The sequence below is a fragment of the Pleurodeles waltl genome, chromosome 3_1, assembly GCF_031143425.1.
Source record: "Pleurodeles waltl isolate 20211129_DDA chromosome 3_1, aPleWal1.hap1.20221129, whole genome shotgun sequence".
NCBI classification, from domain to species: Eukaryota; Metazoa; Chordata; class Amphibia; order Caudata; family Salamandridae; genus Pleurodeles; species Pleurodeles waltl.
The window spans coordinates 835,478,558-835,502,288 of record NC_090440.1 but is presented as its reverse complement, the minus strand read 5'-3'; the positions used below and the strand labels follow the sequence as shown (position 1 = coordinate 835,502,288).

At 39.2% G+C, this 23,731-nt stretch overlaps 1 protein-coding gene across 1 annotated transcript in view; it reads right to left on the bottom strand.

Annotated features, from left to right (window-relative positions):
* Nucleotides 1–23,731, bottom strand: part of OTOG (otogelin) — a 956,473-nt gene that overhangs the window by 778,151 nt on the left and 154,591 nt on the right. The window contains exon 11 of the mRNA XM_069221482.1: nucleotides 16,052–16,160. Within this exon, the coding sequence (XP_069077583.1) occupies nucleotides 16,052–16,160 (109 nt within the window). The remainder of the gene's footprint in view (nucleotides 1–16,051; nucleotides 16,161–23,731) is intronic.

Here is a 23,731-nt window from a genome sequence, read left to right as displayed (position 1 = left end):
GCCTTCAAAAACCTACAGCGAGTAATAGATTAATCTACCCACCACAAGACATACCAAAATCAAAAGGAATTTTACAAATGTCCCTTTGTAAAAGGAAAAACTGAGGACGTCGGACACATCACATGACACAATCTCTTCGCAAATGCACAAAATACTTCTTTTAAATATTATAATACCCTCAGAATACTAAAATATTATGTTCTGAGAAGAGATAGTGAAACGTATGCCAATGCTGCTTCTAAAATGGTTCATCGATTCCTGTACAACCTCTACGACGTTGTGAGAGTGGGAATTTTCTAATATGTTTATTAATGATTTTGGTATACTAAATGTATGATAGATTAACGTGTAAAACGGGTGACTTTTGAAAATGGGTGCCACAGCTCATTTTCTGTTCCTAACTGAGCAAAATTCTAACTAAATGTTGTGGTTATTTTCCATAATTCAATGCTTACATAAAAGTGCATTCGGTGTTATAGTAGATGTGTCCGCATCTACCCCTAGTGGGTTGCTGAATTATGTCTTACAAGGCCATGTTTTAGCAGAGCATTGCATAAGTTGAATGTTCAATTGTTTGAGAATGTTACTAATACGTGATTTTTCACTCAAGGATGGAAGTGAAGTTTGTAACTGTAAAAGTTTCTTCCTGAGAAGAGAAGCTTGGGCGAGATGGAACAATGGAGCTACAGATGAGACAGAAGAGGAAAAGTTACTGTTGAGAACATTTTCTAGTTAATGTAGTATTGTCACATTTTACGTTATCAATTTAGTTTTCTATTGGTTGAAATGTAACCACCCCATGAACTGACCAATCATAAGTTTTTAAGAGATTAGTATAAGAACCTAGGTTGGATTTTTCTAGAGTAAGACGAGACGAGACGAGACGAGACGAGATGAGATTGCAGATTTTAGCAGGAGAGGTTGAAGCCGTTAGATTCCAGTGTTTCTGTAGCAGTGTGGATTTAGCTGTTAATAGGCCCAATTCTCCTGAAGACATACCTGATGGTGTCCCCTTGCTAAAGTAGACTGCTTGTTGCTATCAATTTTGGTAATGTATGTCTTTGTAATGTTATATGTGTCTCTTTTGCTTTCCAGGTACCAGCTGCAACTTACAATTTGATTGCTGCATATTAATAATACATTTTTTATTGTTAACCTGAGTTAAAGAGTTTTTTCTAAATTTGTGTTTTCTACATTCTTTTTACATGAAGCCCAACATGTTAATGCTCATTTGTGGTTAGTGAGGTGGATTTAATTTGAAATGTTCATGACTTACATTGACATCTTTTGAGTGTTGTACTAATGTATACTTTGCCTTCAACAACCTTTCATAATATGCATGAACTGATTCCTTTCCTTCCTGTGACGTTCTATCTATGCGTTGCCAATCAACATTTTTCAGCGAAACTCTCATTTTCAGAAACTCAATGACCTTATAGCAGAGGTCTTCAAACTGGGGGGCGGGCCCTCCTAGGGGGGCCTCAAGTGATCCCAGGGGGGGCCCCAGACTCTGGCCAAAATAAATATTATACAGATAACAGGCCTTTGTTTTAAGCAGAAGCATGTTATTGCAGTTTTAAAAAGGTAACAGTACTTAACTGCAATGTTTAAATAGGTTTAGACATATTTAAACATTGCCATGTTTATAAAATAATTGTGAAAAATTCTGAGGGGGGCCCAATGACTTTTATTTTTCAACTGGGGGGGGGGCGTGGCATTAAAAAGTTTGGAGACCTCTGCCTTATAGTAATGTTTCATTACTTCACGAAATGGCGCCCCTGTTTTCAAATCTCTTTGAGGTTCACTAGTTGGCCAATCAACACTCCTCTTGCATTCAATCCACAAATCTGCTGGAACAACAATATCACAGAGTGTATTCAGATCTTCCCACAGACACTTCGCAAGATTCACAAACCTATCTGTTTGCTGTACCACTCCACTGGTTTCTCTCTCAACCTTGGGTAATCATTTGTAAAGCTTAAAATATCACTCCTATTCCAAGGTAAATTCCCTCCTGGTATTTCTCTAATTGGCAGCATTTTCACTGAATCTCCTGCCTGTGTCACATCATCTTTCTTTGGTCTTTCTCTTTTGGTAGCCTATTACGGTTATGTCATTGGTTGATGATGTCATAATGGGGTTAATGTAAGGTTCTTTTTGTGAAAATAAAAATTGTTGAGTTTTCTTTTTCTAAAATGTTATACAGATTTAACAAGATGAGTTGCTAGTTGCCTTTCCCAGGTTCTTGGAGACCCTCTAGGTTGAAGGGTATGTTCCTAGCGGTGTTTGGTTGAATTGAGTGGAGTGATCTGCGCTTGCACAGCTTTAGCTGATTTGCAGATGATTGTGGGGAATATGAGTTCAGAGGAGTGGAGATACTCAAGTAGATTTTTAGATGGAGTGGGCGTACTCATATAGCATGAGAGTAGGGAAGCGGCGTTCTTCATTTGAGGGTGGCGTTTGATGCAGGAAAAATTATCCACGTGGTTGTTGATGGCAGACCTATGGAGAGAGGTCTGGGACTCTGGAGTATATCGACAAGTGTAGTGAGACACTTGGTATATGTTGTAATTTCGTTCATTTAATAGACCAATCTGGCGGGCTTGGTAAGTTGAGTTTGTGAGAATTGGTGTGATTGGAACTATACTGAAGACTTGGTGAGTACTAAGTGCACTAGGATGACAGTCCAAGGATCAGTTGAGAAGTGAAATTCCCAGGTCAAATTTTACGCACGATTGGGGGTACTGTGAAAAAGAGTAGGTGAAAGCTGAAGTTTACTTTGGAAGGTTCTGAAGCATTTGTATTACTTTACCTGTAGTAAATGAGCTAATTTGTTTCCTTTTTGTGAGGGATGGGGGGGTTTAAGTCAGCTCAAAAATTAATATTATGTTGATTTTATGTGTGATTTGTGAAAGAAAATTGTACTATAGGCTTTGTCGGGGTCTCAGCGAGTGAGCTGAGGAGGGGTGTATGTGTTAGTGTGATGTAAGTGGTACCGCCCTGGGATTGGTTGATTAGTGAGAAGGGTCACACACCGATTTGTTGAACAGTCTGACAATAGAGTAAAGTGATTGGAAGGTGAGAGGGTTGAAGGGAATTGCGGGATCGCAGTCACTTTTCATGAGTGGTTGTTCTTTCTTTACATTTGATTTAATATTTGTATTTGCTTGGTTTAATTTAGTTTGTAAATAATTTTTGTTGTGGACATCAGGTTTAAATAAATTTCAGTTGAAAATGAAGTTTTTCAAGGCTTTGAGAAGCGCACTAAGAGGTGATGAGTATATTCCGGCACTCGAAGGAGAGGTTCATCCGCCAGAGAATACTCCGGCATATATTGTGTTTGAGGAGAAGGGAGTAAAAGGAACATTCAATTTGAGAATATTGGATAATTTGAGGTCAAAAATGTACAGTTTAAAACCTTCACCGGGGCAAGCCAGACAGCAACAGGCATTAAAATGTGAAAAGAAAATGAGGAGAGTGGAAAAGATGCTAGCAGAAGCTAGATGGGATGAAGAGCGGAAAAGGTGGAGAGTAGAAACATTACAGGGAATTAGGTTATTTCCTGCAAGAACGAAGGAGAATGAGGATGAAACAAAAGATGGGAAGAAAAAGTAAAAGGGTTTAATAGAGACTAAAGAACAAAATTTGAAAGACTTGAAACGAGTCATGTTTAATGATGAAGATGGCATGGGTGAAGATGAGATAGTTTCTCAGATTTTAGAAACTTATCCTCCACCAAATGTGAATCAGAGGAGTGATAATGGATCAAATGGGAGTGGAATTAGTAATGCAGTTCCTACAGCTCCATCCACATCAGAATTATCAAGGGGTATCCTGAACAACGAGAGAGTTCGGATGCAGAGTAGTTTCAATGATTCATTGAACAACAGACAGCAGTTCGAAATAAACATTCCTGAAATACAGCCAGAGACTCAGATTGTGAGGACGACTACTAATTTAGTGTTGTCACAAGGTCAGCAAGGAATGAACATAAGAGAGCCTGTTCAAATACAGATTCCACAAATGCAGAGCATGGGTGCAGGACAGATGCAGAGGGTTGGATCCTTAGCTAACCCAAATGCAATTACTGTACCTATTACGATGGGTCCGGTAACTACATTATATGCATGTGTAGACAACAGTGGAGTGAGTTCAATGATTAATGTGCAGAATGGAGTTTGGGAAAAAATAATTCCTAGACAGGGAAAAAGCTTGAATGAGACTAATTCTTTAATAGTTTTCCCTCCTGTTCAGAATTCTGGCACCATATTCTATAATAATCAGGGACAGAGAGTAATGGTTCTGCAACAATGCGCGAGTTCAGGACAAGAGCGAGATGCAGGTGCACAAGCTAATGGAGTTTAATTGAAAGGTTTGGCTGCAAAAGAAATAACAAAATAGTTGGAAGATTTAAGTAATTCAAAAACCCAAGAGAGAAAAGGTAAAGAGAAAGAAACAATAAACAGAGTGAGACTGAATATGGAAGGAAATTAACTCTTAGAAGGGACCATGGGGGTGAACAGACTTGAGTCCTATACTGAAGCTCAATTGAGATATTTATGTAAAATACTTACCAGGGGAGCAGTTACAAGAAGTAGCAGATGATTATAACATTTATTTGTAAAAATTGAAAACTTTGAAAAGAAGTTACAGATTAAACATGGAGGAGAAAGACACATGAGATCTACAGGGATGAGAACACATCTTAGAGAATTACTTGAGAAAGTATAGGTTTGGAGAGCATTAGAAAAATTGGAAGGCAGATGGGTCAAGAAAAGAGAAAGACCAAAGAAAGATGATGTGACACAGGCAGGAGAGTCAGTGGAAATGCTGCCAATGAGAGAAACAACAGGAGGGAATTGAGTACATGTACTAGGAAAAGGAGTGATATTTTAAGCTTTACAAATGATTACCCAAGGTTGAGAGAGAAATCAATAGGATGGGTCCAACAAACAGATAGGTTTGTGAAACTTGCAAAGTGTCTGTGGGAAGATCTGAACACACTCTTTGATATTGTTGTTCCAGCAGATTTGTGGATTGAATGCAAGAGGAGTGTCGATTGACCAACTAGTGAACCGCAGAGATTTGAAAACAGGTGTGCCATTTCCTGATGTAATGAATCATTACTTTAAGGTCATTGAGTTTCTGAAAATGAGAGTTTCGCTGAAAAATGTTGATTGGCAACGCATAGATAGAACGTCACAGGAAGGCAAGGAATCGGTTCATATTATGAAAGGTTGTTGAAGGCGTTCAAGCAATTTAGTGGTGTAGAAACAATTGAGAAGGAGAGCATGAATCATTTGGTGTTCAGGTTTGTTAAAGGGTTGAAACCAGAAATAAATCAAATGATTAAGAATCACTTAAATTGCTGGCAAGTAAAGCCGATTGATGAGGTGTTGGAGTATGCTAAATACTGTAGTGATGAAATTGAGATGAAGCAGAAAAAGCTGAAAGAGAAAGTGCTGGTGATGCAGATCAAGGCTGCACAGACAGGATTACAGGGAAATTTTCAACAGCTGCCACAGGGAAATGGCTTGTTTCTGCGTCAAGGTCGAGATGGAATGATGCTTCCGATAGTCATTAGAAAGGTGGATTTGAGTTTGGTGGTGCTGCAGGATGAGAGCAAAGGCGAAAGGTGTTACCTTGTCATATTTGTGGACTAATTGGACATTGGAAGAGACCGTGCCCGATGTTAAATCAAGGAGGAATTTTACAACAGACAAATGGTGTCAATTCATGTCTGAGCATGAGAGGACATTGGATGGGGGGTCAATATCAAAATTTCCAGAACAATGTGAATAATATGCAAGGTTTTCAGCCTTTACAGCCAATGCAACAGGTACAGAATGCACAACATCACATACATCATGTACAGATGCCACAAATGCAACAAATGCAGCCACAGGTGCAGATGGTGCCTGTCCAGCAAATGCACATGCCGAGACAGGTTCAAATGATACAGAGCCCTATGGATAAGCAACAGGTAATGCTTTCCCAAGTGGTCACAAATCAGGGTAAGAACAGAAGTGTAAAAACAGCTGAACAGTTTCCTTTACACAGTGAGGATGAAATAAAAGCTGAATGGCCGTTGGATACCTCAGATGAGGAGGAATGTATGATGGCTGCATCATTAGAAGTGGATCAGAGAGGCCCTTATTTGAAGGGTGAAGTACATGGGCATGAGGTTAATTTTCTGGTAGATACAGGAGCGACACGCTCGACAGTAAGAACTGTAAAAGTTCCAGACCTACAGATTTCAGAAAGGACAGTGCAAATAAACATCCGGTTAATACTCTTACAGAACCAGTTCTTGTGAAGGTTGGGAATTTTAGGAATTATCAAAGCTTTGTTGTTTGTGATTCTAGTTCAGTGTCATTGTTGGGAAGAGGCTTACTGTGCAAAATAAATTGTTTGATTGTGTGTTCAACGAAAGGGATTGAAATTGAGACAAACAGTGATGAAGAAGAAGATTTGTCAGTTGATGTTGAAATGAAGATGGTGTTTTGAGGATTTGGTTTGTTAATTCTCGATAATCAGACAAATAAAAATGAGCAGGCAAATGTGGATCACAATTCAGTAGACTTAATTAATTTCTTTCCAGTTACTGAAAAGAAAGATCTACCAATCGATTTGCAAGAAAGAGTTAAATCAAAAGTTTGGGACTTTTCAGGAAAAGGCATTGGTTTGAAAAATGGAGTCGAAGGAGTCAAAGTAACAGTGAAAGAGAATGTAGTGTTTCCGCAGACTGCACAATATCCAATGACAAATGAGGCGATTGAAGGGATGAGACCTTTGATAGAATAGTTTTTGGAACAAGGAGTCTTAAAAGAAGTGATGAGCAGTCCGTGTAATTCACCGATAATGGGTTTGAAAAGGCCGAATGGGAAAATGTGTCTTGTTTTGGATTTGAGTAAAATCAATGACATTGTGGTGAAGTGTTGTCCAGTTGTGCCAAATCCAGCAGTGATAATGTTTCCAATTCCATGTGATACCGAATGGTTCACAGTAATTGATTTGTGCCAAGCTTTCTTTTCAGTACCTCTACATGAGGGCAGCAGATATCTCTTTTGTTTCAAGTTCTTTGTTTATTGCTGGTGTAGAATTCCACAAGGGTTTTCAGGATCACCATAAATTTTCAATCAGATTTTGAAAAAGAACCTGGAGTCATTGGTAATGGTAATGCCCTTCCAGCGACATTAGTACAGTACATTGATGATTTAGTGACTGCATCAAAGACAAAGGAAGGCTGTAGAGAGGATACAATTGCATTGTTGAGCTTTTTGGGAGACAATGGTCATAAGGTATCTCCTACTAAACTGCAGTACTGTCAGCAGGAGGTGAAATATTTGGGAAATTTGATCGAGAAGGGGTCAAGGAGAATTTCAAAAGAGAGAGAAGCGACAATAATGAAAATGAAAATACCGAGTTCGCAGACAGAGTTGAGGATGTTTCTGGGAATGGTAGGATATTGTCGCCAGTGGATTCCAAATTCTTCAGCTGTTTCTCAGCCGCTGCAGAGATTGACACATAAGGATGTTTCAGATCCCATAATGATGGATGAGGAATGGATGAGAGCATTTACTGAACTGAGAGAGAGTTTGTGTCAAGCTTCAGCTTTAAGTATGCCTGACTACACAAAACCTTTCTTGTTGTTTTGTCATGAGCGAGATGGATGCTCTTTGTCTGTCTTGACACAAACACATGGTGGTGTCAATCATCCAGTAGCATATTTTTCAGTTAGTTAGAATAACGTTACAGCAGCCTTACCAGTTTGCTTACGAGCAGTTGCAGCAGTTGAGTGGAGTATAACTCAAAGTGAAAACATTGTTATGGGTGATCGTCTGACAGTGATGGCACCTCATTCAATAGAAATTCTATTGACCAGGTCAAAAACACAATGCTTGACAAATGGAAGACTGATACGATATGAGACACTGATTCTTGGAGCACCAACTGTAAGGATAAAGGGTGCATAGTACTTAACCTGGCAACATTGTTAGCAAATGAGGGGGAAGATCCAAATAAAATAGAAGACATTGAGCATGATTGTTTGGAAGTGACAGAACTATGCACCAAACCAAGAGATGACATTAAAGACACTTGTTTGGAAGGCAATGATCAAATTCTATTTGTCGATGGTTCTTGCTTAAGAGACAACAAGGGTGCTTTAAAAGCAGGATGTGCACTGTGTACAATTACTGGCATACTAGAAGCTTCATGGCTTAAAGGAGTAATTTCTGCACAAGTCACAGAATTGGTTGCTCTTACTAGAGCATGCCTATTGTCAGACCAGATAAAAGTAATGATCTACACTGATTATCAGTATGGATTTGGGTTTGTACACAAGTTTGGGCAAATTTGGTCACAAAGGGGGTTCCTGACTTCTTCAGGCTCACCTGTTAGAAATGGAGAAAGAATACATAATTATTACAGAAGCCTGAGAAAATTGCTGTGGTCAAATGCAGTGCACACCAGAGAGGACAAGATTATGTAATATTGTGAAATTCTTATGCAGACCAGGTTGCAAAATGTTGTGCTCTGAATGGGATTTCATTCAAAGGAAATTGGGAATTGATGTCTGAAAATGATGAGGTGTATGCAAATTTTACAGTGCAGATTGTTGAGACATTAGAGGAGTTAAAGGCCATGGAGAACAATATTCCAGAAGAAGAGCTTAGGGACTGGATAAAACATTGTTGCATTCAAAGGGAAGATGAAATTTGGATGACAGTAGAGGAGAAAATAGTCTTAGCAAACATTTTTTTGACACAAATGGCTAGATACTATCATGGTCAAATACACATAGGGAGAGAAGCGATGATCAGGAATTTTAAACAGTTTTGGTACAATCCAAAATTTAGATAGGTGGCTAAGCTGGTTTGCCATAGGTGTGTAGTTTGTCAGCAGATGAATGTCGGCAAAGGAACAATTGTCAACATGGGACACATAGTTATGGCGGGAGGTCCATTTAGTAGAATGCAAATGGATTTCATTGAGATGCCTGCATGTGCTGGTTTGAAATACGTGTTGGTGACTGTGTGCATTTTCAGTCACTGGACTATCCAATAAGGAGAAATTACTTAAAGAAGCTAAGTTACTTTTGCAAGAACTAATTCCACAATTTGGTTTTCCAGTTTTAATTTAATTAGATAGGGGAACACACTTCAATAATCAGGTGCTAAAAATGCTTTTTTCTGCATTATACATTCAGCAGAGACTACATTGTAGCTATCGCCCAGAAGCTTCAGGACTCGTTGAGCAAATGAATGGAACATTAAAATTACAATTGCCAGAAGTGTGTACATCGAAAAATTTAAAATGGCCAGCTGCTTTGCCACTAGTTTTAATGTCAATGAGAAGCACTCCTGATAAGAAGACTAGGTTGTCTCCACATGAGATTTCGATGAGGAGAGCAATGAGATTGCCAGCAATACCTGCAAATACACTTGTGAATATACAGATGATATGGTGCTAGATTATTGCAAAAAGCCTAGCTGATGTGGTCCGGTCTTTTTCTCATCAGGTGGAAGCAACAACAGAACAACAAACGCAAGGTCAAGGTCCCAGCTTGAGAGCTGGAGACTGGGTGCTCATACAGAAGCACATGAGGAAGTCTTGCCTGGAATCAAGGTGGAAGGGACCATATCAAATCGTGCTCACCACAACGACAGCTGTAAAGTGTGCTGATTTACCAAATTGGGTGCATGCAAGTCACACGAGAAAGTGCATGATCCAACAGAAAGAGAAGAGGAACTGTTGATAATGCCAAGAGTTGACAACATTGGGAGTAAAGAGAAAGAAGGTGAACAGCACATTGCGAATGACAGAGATGTGCCTATGCCTATAACAGACGTGAAAGAACAAAATACTGAAGAAGTTGAACCATCTGTAAAAGGAGTAGAAGAGTCAGTCCGAGAAGAAAGCAAAAAGATTGATTCCGATCCGAGGAGGGTGTCTTCGAATGAGAGTGAGCAGAAAGAATCAACTGAAAGAAGAAGAACTGCTCAGAGGAGGGTGCCCTCAGAAGCAGGTGGTGTGACATACCAAACCGAAAAAAGGACAGACCCCATTGGGAAAGGAATTCAGGGTAGTTCCGCCCAAGTGGATTATACTCTTCCTGAACCAGTTGCGGGAACGTCAGAAGAAAAAAGTTCAAAGGCAAGTGAAGACTCAATATTGAGAAAATTGTTGACGAAAAAGACATTGAAAGGAGACAATTGGCCAGAGAAAAGCACAAAGAGTGGAAGGGTTAATGTGGTTCCACCAATTCAGGAGGAAAAAGAATTGCATGAAGGAGAAAATACAAGTGGAGAAGAAGGTGAAAGTGGCTGAAGACCGAAAAGGAAAAGAGTTGAAAGCAAGAGATATGCAGGGCCCAAAATGGGTGTGCTTAGATGCAAATGACTGGCAAGAAGAATTTTTGAGCTATTGTTTTGACAGAGACATTGAGAATTTTTACTTTGGCACATGAAGAATGCAATAAAGACATTGGAAAAAGTATATAAAAAGTCGTGCTTAAAAAGTCGTACTCAAGAAATACGATAATACTTACTGAAAATGACAAATAAATAACTGGATTTGATAAGCTGCTATACTGAAATTGACAAGGAGATTGTCCAGAGTGAATGAATTTTTGAAGAAAAAAAAGAAATAGGAGGGATTTTGGAGTGTTTGTTCTGAATGTTTTAATTTTTGTTTGAAAATGTTTGTTTTAAAAAAAAATATATATATAGAAAATATGAGTAACTCACAAAACAGTAGAGTTAGTTGTTGTAAAGCTCTAAGTATTGGATTGGTGGTAGTGAGTGTGTTAACATGTTTATTGTTGTTTGTAGGGGTGTTTGTTTATGCGATGAATGGAGCCAACCAGACTACGAAGATTGATAGTTCTTTAGATGTAACTGATACATCACTAACAAGAGACAAATTGAAAACAGATGTCAAATACTTACATGAAGAGAAAGAGCTTTCTTCTAATGTTTTCTATCGCTTATTGCACGAGTATGTTGCGGTGATGGACACAAAAGATTGTTATGTATGTACACAGATTCCAACTTCAGTGGAAGAAGGAACTACTTACCATAGTTTGCCTGTTACTTACGCTATGAGTTGAAGTCTTTTATTAACGCATTTCTATAATCAAGAATATATACAGTATTTCTGTTCAAATTAGGACATGGTATTGTCATAGGTTATTTGAATAGAATAGCCAAAGATAATAACATAGATTTTATGAGAGATTTCTTTGAGCCTACTTTAACCTTTGATACTGCTTTTGCTCATAGAAATAATCTGACGTGTTTACTAACCCCTGAAGAAAGTACATTTTTAGATAACACAGAAGATAGAAGAAGAGAAATAAAGGCAAAGATATATAAAGGAATAATAAGTAAAAAACCTGGAGTTGATTATGCTTATACTGACATTACTAAACAAGGAAAACTAACAATAGATGCTGAACACAGGGGAAGACTTCGTATATACAGACCATGGAGTAAGAATGATAGAGTGTTTGTAGGAAAGAGTGAGTGTAGACATGCTTTTATGTTCAGGAGTAAGTGGGATTTTATGATGAATGGACAGGACCCACCAGTTCCAGGGATTTATTATATTTGCGGGAGAAATGCATATTACCGTCTTCCTAGGGGATGGTATGGAACATGTTATCTGGGAGTAGTCTTTCTGAAAATCTATCATCTATTGATGTTTAATATCATTGATTATGCTGATTATTGTTGATGCTTACATTGCTCATTGATGACATCCCCTCAAATCTATGTTGCTGCGATCCATTGACCTCTAGCGCAGAATCCACTATACCGTATAGCTATTAGCTAGGTTTCTGTGGCGCTGCAGCAACGTGATATCCATCTGCAATTTGTGTGAACCCTACATGTTACTTAACATAAAGGGACGTACTACAAAATATCAAAGCCAATAACGTCAACGACATATATATCTATTCCGCAACATCAAATATCAATATGTCATTAGGGTACCTGCACAATTCTCACTCCACATCTCTTTACCTTGACAATATGTTGGTAGTTGATATTATGGAATTGACGTATTCATAAAATTACACACATATATACAAAATGGAAAGTGGAAAAATCAATAGGAATCCCTCCTAAAGGGTGTCACAATTTATGAAGGTGCACCCTAAAAGAAGTTCCTAGAGGTGAAGTAACCTCCTTAATCCATACTAGATCCTGTATGTTGAAGACGCAGTCAAAGGTTTGTGTGCCAGCAGCCCTTCATCCCTAAAACCATAGCACCCCCATATAGTGACATAAAAAATAATGCAAGGTATGAAATTGTTATATGTGAGACTTATTGACTTTACTCTACACAAACTCGGCCCTAGGAGCTTCTTGCTCAGTCTTCCTGGAGGTCACAACTTTCCCTTCGTGAGCTTAAGGTGGCAGTTGTTTCTCACATCTTGTGATGCACATTCGGATGCATGCCACTGCGTCTCATGGTCCCCAAAAGACAATTCAGTACTTTGTAGTACTCTGCACTTGAGAGTGCAACATCACAATGTAATATGCAAATCTATCAAAGCCCTGTTGGCTAATGGGAACTTCCCTATCCCTAAGTCATTTCTCTTTTCGGTGTTTCTTAAAGCTGTGCTTGTGCATTTATCTTCAGGTGGGTAGCCCTGGAGCTTTGATGGCACACCAAAGCTTTCCATGGTGGGGACCATATGGTGTTTCCAAGCCACATGGGCTAACAACTCTCACTGATGCCTTACACTCAGATTTTCCACTAGATGAGGAAAGACTGTATTATCCCTCTCTCTCCTTTTATTAGAACCTTGTAGTCCCTGACGCAGACCCCCACAAAGCAGAGCTGTGATGATGAAGCGTGAGGGTTTGCGAGGGGCAGAGGAAATGAACCTTCTGCATCCATGAGCAACTGAGATACTTTTCATAGTGTCCTTCTCTCTATAGTGGATGCAATTTAACAAATGTACTTTTGACCCAAGTTTTCACAGGTTCAACAGAGGTGACTAGCTAATCCTTCTAGGGATTTTTCAACTGTGGCTCCAAGGGAGCTGCTGGAAAACTAGAAACGATGCACACAAGTCATTATTTTGTATATGAACATCTTTAGCCCATTAGGCCAAATCATTTGATGTTTTTTGCTCTAATCTCCCTTAAGCACACTGCAACCACTGGGGTCCTCCAGACCCTCGACATGTAGCTGTTTATTATTTTTTACATCTTCTGCCACTTTTGCTTTTCTCCTTTTCAGAAGTAGCAAGGTTGTGGGAACTACCACCGAACCACTTTCTATCTCTAGTAATCTACTTACCTTGGGTCTTCCCGGCAGATGCCCCACATGGTCCTCAAAACAGGCCACTATCCATGCCTGCACTCACCAAGCACTAGGGGTGCAAACTTATGGCAAAATTATGCGAAACTATGTGAACTATATGAGGAGCATATACCAGCATTTAGTGCTACTTTCTTGCTGAAAATGCACTCATGCAACAAAAATGGACCCATGGATTCTAGGAAAATAGCACTAAATGCAAAAATATGAACAGCTGCAGCCATCAGCAGCTCACACTCGCTAAGTTGTTTGTTTCTGTGCTGCTGCTATTGGATTTTTTGTGCCAAATGAATTGCTTTATTTACAGTAATTTCATGTCAAAAGAGAAAAATTCTGAAATTACTCCATTACTCTGGTGTCAATGAAACTTTTCCCAGGCCTACCTGTCATTGAAGACTTCAGCTGCTTGCAGGATACCGGTGTGTTCAGCAGGAGTTTGTAATACCTGCTAATAGAGCATCCACAAAAAGGGCCTATCCACAGAAGTCCAAGTGAGTATTGTCCAAGGATCCTCAGCAGGCCCATCTTCTAATTGTCCTGAGAGGGATTCAGGGTGCTAGTTCCATTAGCCTCAGTGAGAGTGTGCACAGAAGATCCAAGAGTACATGTCCAGAGTAGAGTACAGGGTTCACCTGAATGACTGGTTGGCTCTCATTTCTCTGACGTTCTTCTTTTAAGCCTTTCTTTATGGGGCATTTAAATATGAAGAGAAAAACTTCCTAATTGGCACCTCCAGGGAACTGTACACTTCCATTTCAATCCCTTGCACAGCATTCTAGAAAAATCGAAAAGTGGTGAACACTGCTACAATTACAGCAGATCTCTCCTCTGAGCCAAGAAGTACTGCTTCATGTCTGGTTTCTTCTCTCACTCAAAGATATCAAAGTAACCCTTTGTGGTGGCTGAGCTAAATATTTTCCTGCACTTACTTTCTCCCTTGTGGGAACATCATGCAATCACTTTGCAGGTAAGTGCTGCTTATCGGTTGATGGTGTTTTCATCCCTACTTCCTTCCACTGCCAGAAGAACCCTAATCTCTGTAGGATGAGCATGTTGTTTCAGTCGGACTGCCAGGGGCCCGCTGTCACTGCCGAGAACATGGTTCCTGAAGGGCTGACAGTTGTCAGAGTTGTGCCTAGCCATGGGATGCTGAACTCAGCGCTGCTGTGCTGATCACAACCCCACTTACCATCAGCCTTTACATGGCTGAAACCCCATCAAGAAAAGGCTGGCGGTAAGACAGTGCTGGGGGGCCACCCGGCCCAGCACTCTTGGAATACTTTGCAGACATTGCAAGGTTGCTGGGGTGCTAAGGTATTGCCCTTGGCTTCTTTAGGGAGCTGAGGCCAATACTGTAGCACGGTCAGCCTGGTGGGAACGTTGTAATACAATGCTCACTCCAGACAGCCCACAGGGAACATTGTAATATGGCAGGGGGGATGTGACCGGTGTGATGGCAGTGTCCTCCCTGCTGCTTTGGCGGTCCAGTGGTGGGACCGCCAAAGTCTTAATCAGTCCCTAAGTCTGACTCATGGAACTATATCAAATTTAGAAGAAGATGGAGAAACTCAGATGGATTAAAACAGAGTCTACAATATCAGTTTGTGATCCAGAGGTTAATAGAAAAGGACATGTCAATGACCTTTCTTCATTGGACTAGCTAAAAGTTACATTTTAGCCACCCTTTACCCAAACTGCAAACCTGTTTAAACATTAAAGATTCATACTTCATCCAAAAATAATGATGACATTTTTTTAGGATTCTAAATGGAATTATAAGGCCCTAGGAGGCCAAGAACATAAATATGGTAAGCATATAGGACAGGTATATAAGAAATGTTTTTTTTTTTATTGTCTAGATACTGCTTCCTTACATGTATTTTGCAAATCATCATTAAACATGGATGCATTCACAACCAACAGCACGAGAGCAACCAGATTTCATTTTCTGCGTTTGCTGAAAATATGCTCCAACTTTTCTGTGATCCAGCCAAGACACTGATCTTCTCATATGCCCTTTTCAAAGATGACTACTCTACCTCTTTACTACTAGCTCTCCCCCTTTTATTATTTTACATACAGGTAACATTCTAAATGTTGCTGTGACTCTCCTCAATGGAACCAAATGCCAAATACATATCTACATCACAGTACTACCACCATTCTGGCTACTTATCAGCTAAAAACATGACTCTTTACTGCTACTGAATATGATGTTCAAAGCCATCAATTACACCTTCCAGAACTACTTCTCTTGAGTATTGGGATGCTACCTGCATTAGGCCAAGAGAACACTAATTACAATAAAAACGCCATATGAAGTTACTGGACAGTCTACACAGGTGCAATGGTGTGTTGCTGTCTACCGCATGACTTGTTGAAATGCATTTGTTGTGTGCAAATAAATAAAAAAATACTAAAACATATGTCACTCTAATAAGTTAATGATATAATTCAAATTATATGGGGCTCGTATTATCCATTACTTTGCAGTGCCCCTGTGTTCTTTTTTGAAGAATTTCCCATTAAAACCAGCACGAAGATTTTTCAAAGGTGGACAGCAGCAACATTATAGGACAGTGTTTATTCTTTATGTTCAGTGAAGGCAAAGAGCATGGTAATTAAGGTACTGTACCAATAATGCCACCATCATTTCTCCTAAAATTAATAGTCTTGGAAAGGTAAACATTGAAAGTAGAAGTTTTTTACTCACCAGTTATTACAGTCATCTCGTACAACAGAGCCAGACTTGTAGGAGTCTCCATGGAAATCACAAGGGCATTCCGAAGGTGTGACACAAACTCCATTTTCATAAATTAGGCCTGAAATGTCGAAACAAAAATGCTGTTTTAAGTTAATGTTTTACATGATTAAAATGACCTGTTTATTTCGCCACAGATAACATAAATTACCAATTTAGTTATTACTAGCACCACCATTTGAAACTTTCATGAGCTAAGTTAATGACTTGGGGTCCTGTTCATTCCAGCTGTTAATTGAACAAGTGCCATTCAGATGACGATGTCAGGATGAGTCTCCTGGCCATGCAGATGCAAGGATCATACCGCACTTCAAAAATGAGAACACTGAATGTTCCTAGCAACCCCTGCTTCAAATACTTAACCAGCTATACAGAGTTAGCTTCATTTAACCTCCTTGAATCCACAGGCAGATATCAATGAGCAGTCAAGGCCTATCGTAGGTGGTGATTGGTGAGTACAGTTCCGCATATCTATCATGGTTGCAATAAAGATGTCAATGTTCAGCCTTAGTTGTGTAATAATGCAACTGTTTTGCAATGTTTTAAATATTTACAAATATACAAACACTATAAAAAGTACCAAAAGTAGAAATTAGACCAAATGCAATAGACAATGCAATACTCAACTAAAATAGTGACATAGAAAAGGAGCATTGAGAACTCGGAGTCTCTACAAAAGGTGTACAATACGTTAATGTTCACAAAACTTGGAACAGAGATATAATATTCACAAAGCTCAAAACACAACTGGAATGGAAAGCCACAGAATCAGCACAATGCAATACTGAACCATTTGTAAACATGCACAGGGTTCACAAGTGGTTACTGTTTGCGGAGCACGATCAATAATACAGGATGTTGTAACAAAGGAAGATCAGTTGCGATGGTCCCTACATCTGGGTAGCAGGCAGGTCAAGCAGGTGCTAAATCAATTCATCCAAATTATGAAAATAGAAATTAAGGGAGATGCATGGGAGAGTGTGTTAGCCAGACCGAGTTAACACTCATCTCACCTTCATATTAAGCCATTGATCTCTCAGGCAGTTTGTCTCTGTGTATGGTGAGGGCTGCACAACACTCGACAGATGTTCATAGAAAACAACAGTCGTTAAGGTTGGTCCATAAGCAAGCTACCTTCAGTCTCTTTGGAAAGGGTAAAGTGGGATTAACGGACCTCATCAACATCTTGGATCTCCAGCGGATGGGCAGCGGTTTCCACAGGGACATGGTTGGCAGCAGCACAGTAACATCAGGGCCTTCAGACTTAGCCCTAGCCAGGAGTAAGTGGGAAGAACACTGGCTCCGCAATCAGTATGCACTACAGCAACAGGACTCACACTGACTCAAGTCCAAAAGGTGATCAGTGAGCTGCAGGGTGTCTTCAGCTTCTATTCACAAAATCAGATATTTGAGCAAACATCCACTGCCTATCAGTTCCAACCATCTTTGACAAGTTTAAATGTCCAGCCAATTATGCTTGCTAGGTGTTTCCCTCATCAAGAAGAACTCTAGGAATGTGAATGCAGACTTCTCTTCCCATGCACAGAGGTACATCATTCAATGGGACGTTTTCGTTGGAATCTATATACTGTAGATCGCCTCAATACAGACCCTCTAACAAAGATAAGTAGTGAAGACAAAGTGAAGGAATAGGTTGTCCTCTGGATGTTACTCATCATGTGATTAATTGAAAGAAAGAACACCATATTTTTTTCAACACATTGATCAGTGGGCCTCCTGTGAATGTATGACAATTAAAACTGGCTGCAATGCCTCCCTGAAGTCAAATAAAGAAATTCTGACAATATCTTTTGGTAGACTGAGTAAACTAAAACACTCTTCCATCTCAAGAGGCACACAAATCTCTCTTCTCCGTCAGGAGTTATTTATTGTAATAGTTTCTGAAACTCTGCAGTAGCCAAGGCAAACTTACAATAATGACATTAAAAGTGTAATGAGAATATATCAGATGCCAGTGTGCATTTGTTGCCCACATTCTTTGAAAAAGATTCACAGCAACATTTTATCCTGCAAAGGATTAAGGGCCAGATGTACGACCCTGAGTTTTGCGACCTGCAATTTGTGACTCATTTGCGAGTCACAAATTGCGAGTCGCAAAACCATATGTACAACAGTGTACTTCACACTGTGTGCGATTCCCAATGGGGTCGCAAATGACCTACCTTATGAATTTTCATGAGGTAGGTCGCAATTTGTGACCCCATTGGGAATGGGAGCACTCACAGGGATGTTGGCCTGCTGGGGTCAGCAGACCACCATGTCTGTGATTGCTCTTAAATAAAGCAGTATTTTTTTTTTTTAGGAAAACGGAATGCATTTCGAGAACAAAAATGAAAACTTTTCTTATAATTTTTTCAGAGCAGGCAGTGGTCCGCGGGGCCACTGCCTGCTCTGAAACTTTTTTTTCGCATGCATTCACAAACTGGGGACCCCTTCCCTTTTGCGAATGGGTAAGCAACAGTTTAAGACTGGTGCTAACTGTGATTGTTTTGTGACCGCATTCGGGGGCACAAAACAATCATACATTAGATTGTGACTCACAATTAGGAAGGGAACGCCCCTTCCTAATTGCAACTCGTAAACCCTTTTTGTGATTTGGTTACGTGGATTAGTAAAACATGTGGATTAACCAGAAAGAGAAGATTCACTGTAAATGTACACATTAGCCAAACATGTGTTGTTTATCTCACATATTTGTGACAAACTATGCAAGTTCTGCTAAGTGTGGATACACTGCCAATGGAGAATTTTTGGATGTGTCCAGGTTAAAGTTAGTATTATTATTTAATATTTTATGTCTTATAACATCTGAAGCTAACCTTGGCCTTTATAAATAAAATAAATAGAGAAAATTGGACCTTACTTAGCCATCTCTCTGAAGTGGTAGGAGTCATGGGTACATTTGTTCGTAATACCCCCAACTCAAGTAAATTAAATTAGGCCACTTTGACAGCTATAAATCACCTAAACTTCAGTTAGGTCTTCCATATTACTCTAATTTTCTTTCATCCTGAAGACAACTGTGAAACTATTACTTCATTTATCATTCCTTTGTGAACTACCCACTGTTCATCATATTCATCACCAACAAAACAAAGTTAATAAAAGGCTGTCTCATCATAAAAACGTAGATGTCCCTTAAATTCCTAAATGCATTCAAATCAGAAGGTATATAAACAATCTCTTTGCTAACCAAAAAGTACCAACAACCACCCTACTGATCAAAATCCTACACTCGACTTAGGGCACGCCATCATTCCTACTACAATATGCTTATTTGCTAAATTCACATCTATAGTCAGAAGATCATTTTCTTATTTATGTCTCTGACAACACATCGTCTTCCTTCATATTCAGATAATAAATTAATTAATTTGTTTAAATATGTATAAATGTTGAATAGTGCTGCAAATTTGAACTTCATTGCACTGACGATGATAATACAAAAAATTCAATTATGGAGGCATGTTAGTGGAAACTAGAGTCCGAATTGATAAGAGAGTAACCAAGTCAGGTTTAGTTGCAATCCAGTTCCTTAAAGAATTGAACATAATGCAAATTTAAAAGTTTCAATTTACAGATTTCTCGAGATAGTTGAATTTTCCATTGTCTGAATACATCTGGAAGTTCACTTGGTATTATTCAAGTAGCTCTGCCAAGGAAATTACTGTAAACAATTCAGAGATTATCGAGGGGGGTTGCAGCAAGACACAATATGCGTTGACAATTCAGCTTACACAATTCTGGTTTTTGATTACGGTTGGTGCGAAAGGTTTTGATTCATTACAAATAAGGTTTAGCTATACCTGCTAATTTTTCAAGGAATTCTCACAGAACTGCCTGTGTGACACTGTAACTGGCACTGGTGTAGCACAAATTAAACACAAATCCTGCTTCTTCTTATTGAAACTGCTGACACATCCCTTTTTGGCCTGAAAATATTACTTCTGCTGCAACCCCAGTGGAGGATGTTGGAAATGTAGATATGATATTTTCCATATATATAATGTTGAAAACACAGATCAAATCTTTTGTTACAGCAATACACTGAAATCATTACCAACTATTTACAATGATTGATTGTTTCATGTTTTATGCTAAGCACAAGTTTACCATTACTCAAGCTATACTTCTTTAATTTAAGAAACATGTTATATTTAGCAATACTCTGAAGTTCTCAACTTAATTTTTACACGGTAGAGTACACAGAAAATCTTTGTCTGTGTTCTCTTAATGTGGATTGTATCTAAGGTCAAAAATCAGTTTATAGAGTAAAAGGTGCAGTTCCATCTCTAGGAAAAGCTTTTACTTTCTGTATACTGAAAAACCTTCCTTTCCCCTGCGTCATTGCATCTTACAACTTCTCTTTACTGTCCTCTATTGTGTGTACCTCCACCCCAAATGCCTTGAGAAAGTCAAATTCTGCCACACAGCCTCGCTCTTTGATCCAATGAAAGTGAATAGAGAATTACCTTCTAGTTCCCCATAGTGATCAACAACAAGATCTATCTCCTCCTTAGTGAAGTTTATCTTCCTTGCGAGTGGTGCAAACTGCATTATAGGTGCTTGTGTACCTCTCTGAAAGTGAGCAAAGAAATGCAGCTCAAGGGAATGAGAGTGCAACCTAGTGTGTAGGGTGAGAGAAAGTAAGAGAGATCTCCCCCTAGGACTGAACATGTGAAATCTGGTTGTTCTCATTGTAAAATAACTACTATTAACTTACTGTCAAAATTTCAGTCATATGAGTCTATAACCCTCACACCAGGGGATTGAGACTCATAAATCCTATGCCTATTGTGATGTTCACAACCAGAAATGGTGGATACCTTGCAGGTGGAGATTTGAGCCATGTCATAGGCATAAATATACTATTGCATAGCTTTCTGAACATATATTTTTCCTTCTGAATCAGACTCTCTGTGAAGCCTGTGGTTTTATTAGTGTAATTCGACCTGCCCCTTTGGCCATTATCAGGCAACTTCTCTCTTGTGGGATGCAAGAATAATCCATTTTGTTCATCTGGACATGCTTTGGTGTAATATGGAAAGCCAAATAGCACATTATAAGGTCTATGCAATGATATTATTTTCAGATTGTTGTTAATTGTGTGGAAGTCTACTTTTGAGTATTCTTTGCTTTTTGTGTTCCTTCCTCAAAAGTAGCCACTTTTCCCATTTTATTGTCATTCTTACATCATTCGTAGTTTCCTTAATTTCCATTGCCTAGTGTTAGAATGGAATGTTTGACACTTGGCACATCTCTTTGTGTTCTTCTGTATGAAAATAAGCAGATCTGTGGAAACACCACAGATCTTTTAAATCCAATGAGGTCGATAACTACATTTATCTGCCCCATGGTGATTAAGAGACCACTCTTAATGAGGGCCTAAGCTTTAGTTTGTTCATGAATAAAAAAGTAAATAGGCAACTGCGAAGCCAATACATCATTGTTTTTAAATTCTAACACATGCATCATAAAGTCATTAAACCAGATAAAAAATCTAAAAGTTGATTCTTCCCTTGCTTTCAAAACAGTTCAGCTGTTGCTTCTATGTCGACTTCAGCTTAGACGTCAAGGGAGCTTTCATCGTAGTTCTTCTATAGTTTATATGTTATGCATATTTGTACCTTACCCTGCCTGTGGTACAAGGCCAGCTTTAGCCCTGGTGGTGGTCAGTACAACAATCTTTTTGGTGCTCCCCACATGCCCCCCCCAAATCTTCCTTCCCCACAAATTCACTCCGTTAGTGGTAATCATCTCTCCATAGCCCCTCTCTCACATGTATTTCATTTGTTTTATAGAGCTACTCGTACCAGTGTAAGGTGTCAGCACACTTTGCATCACACACATATTTAAAGAGCCAATGAATCATACGTATGAAAATCAGTCTACAGGAAATGTTTCATAAGATAAAGAGGATTACAAGGTGTATGAATTACGTGTCATCCATACCGGAAGGCAGTATATCTTAAGAGTGTTTGGTCTGAAAAAACACAAACTCAGGAATTAAAACGTACAACAGTGGTTGGAATTGGCTTTACAAATAGGAATATATTTCTATCTAAATTAACCCTTTTTAGCAACATTAAGATAATGAAAGACTGGGGGGGAAACATAATATTCTCTCCTATACAATGCAGTTTGCATGCAGCTCTTTGATGACAGTTCATAGCTCACTGTGCTATTTTAGGGTTGTAAATTATGAACTGCTAGTAACAAAAGGATCTCTGTGACAAAAGCAGGAACCTACCGGCTGATCCACATAAAATGCAATTTGGTGATTTGCTTGGTACATGTTCTTTACAGGAGGCATATTAACCCTCCAAACAACTTTATACTGAGTGGAAGCTGTGGCTAGACAAAACTGGATCTCTGTCTAGCAGGGACATTCAATCACCAGAGTTATCTTGACATTTTTATTTGTTGCCTGAAAACCGCTGGACACTCAAGGAACACTGCGGCAGGTGCTTTTCAAACCAGTGTTATTTCTAAAACAAGGTGCGCCCGAGGTCAGCTTGGGCTGCGGCTGCTCCATTTGTACCACCCTAGAACCAACCCTGACATCTTAGGTTGGTACTTGAGAAACCAGGGCTTCAGCTTCTTATGGAATTCAAGAAGAGAGGAGGGGGCTCTCATGTGGTTTGGGAGGCTCTTCAATGCTGTAGGAATGATGTAAGAGAATGTTCATCCTTCTAATCTGGTGTGGGCATAAATTGTGTGGTGCCTTTAAAGTGTGTATGAGAAGTTTGAAATGAATGTGTTTGTGTATGGGAAGCCAGTGGAACTCCCTGAGGTGTGGTGTGATATAAGTCTATGAAATAGAAAGTAACAGCAGATTACAATGAAGGCTCCTTGCCACCTGACACTTTTACAAAGAAACAAAAAGTAGGGCTGTATTAAAAGTAAGAGAGAAACACTAAAAATGCCCATTTTGGTAGGACATTTTCGAAGACACAGTGAGAGGATTGTGGGGTGGGGGAGATATAAGAGGGAGCTAGGCAGGGGAACAAAGATGTGATTAAGTCTCTGCCAAAAGATGACAGAGGTTGGTTGAAGAATGCCAGTTCAAGGGTGAACTTAAAACCCTCTCAGTACATTTTAAGCAACAGGTCTGAGGGACAGCTGCACTTTTAAATGCTATTTCCAAAAAAGAGGTGAAAGAAAAGGTGGTCAATGGTGTCTTCCTTGTATAGGCAGGAACAACACATACGCACAAAAAAATGTTTAATCAGGAACATTGAAATCTGTGGTACTGGTGCTGCAGCATTATAATCACCTGTATTGGTACATATTATCTGTTACTCTATGGAGTTCCTATAAGATCTCTTTGTAGCAAGATAAAACATCCACCACATCCATTGACTGAACCATCTGAGTTTGAGATTCTCACCTTCTTTATTGGTGTTTTTCACTCACTGTGATTCCTGGCTGCATGGTTAGTGCTAAGAGTGAAAGTCTCTGTGGCTGCTGTTGCCTCATACCATTATTCACTGCGGCTCCTCCCCATGATGACACTCCCATATTACTCGCTCCCTTTTACTACTAAATTTGAGGGTGTATTTTTAGCATTCAAATAAAATGTGTAACATACATAATGTTTTCACCCTGGGA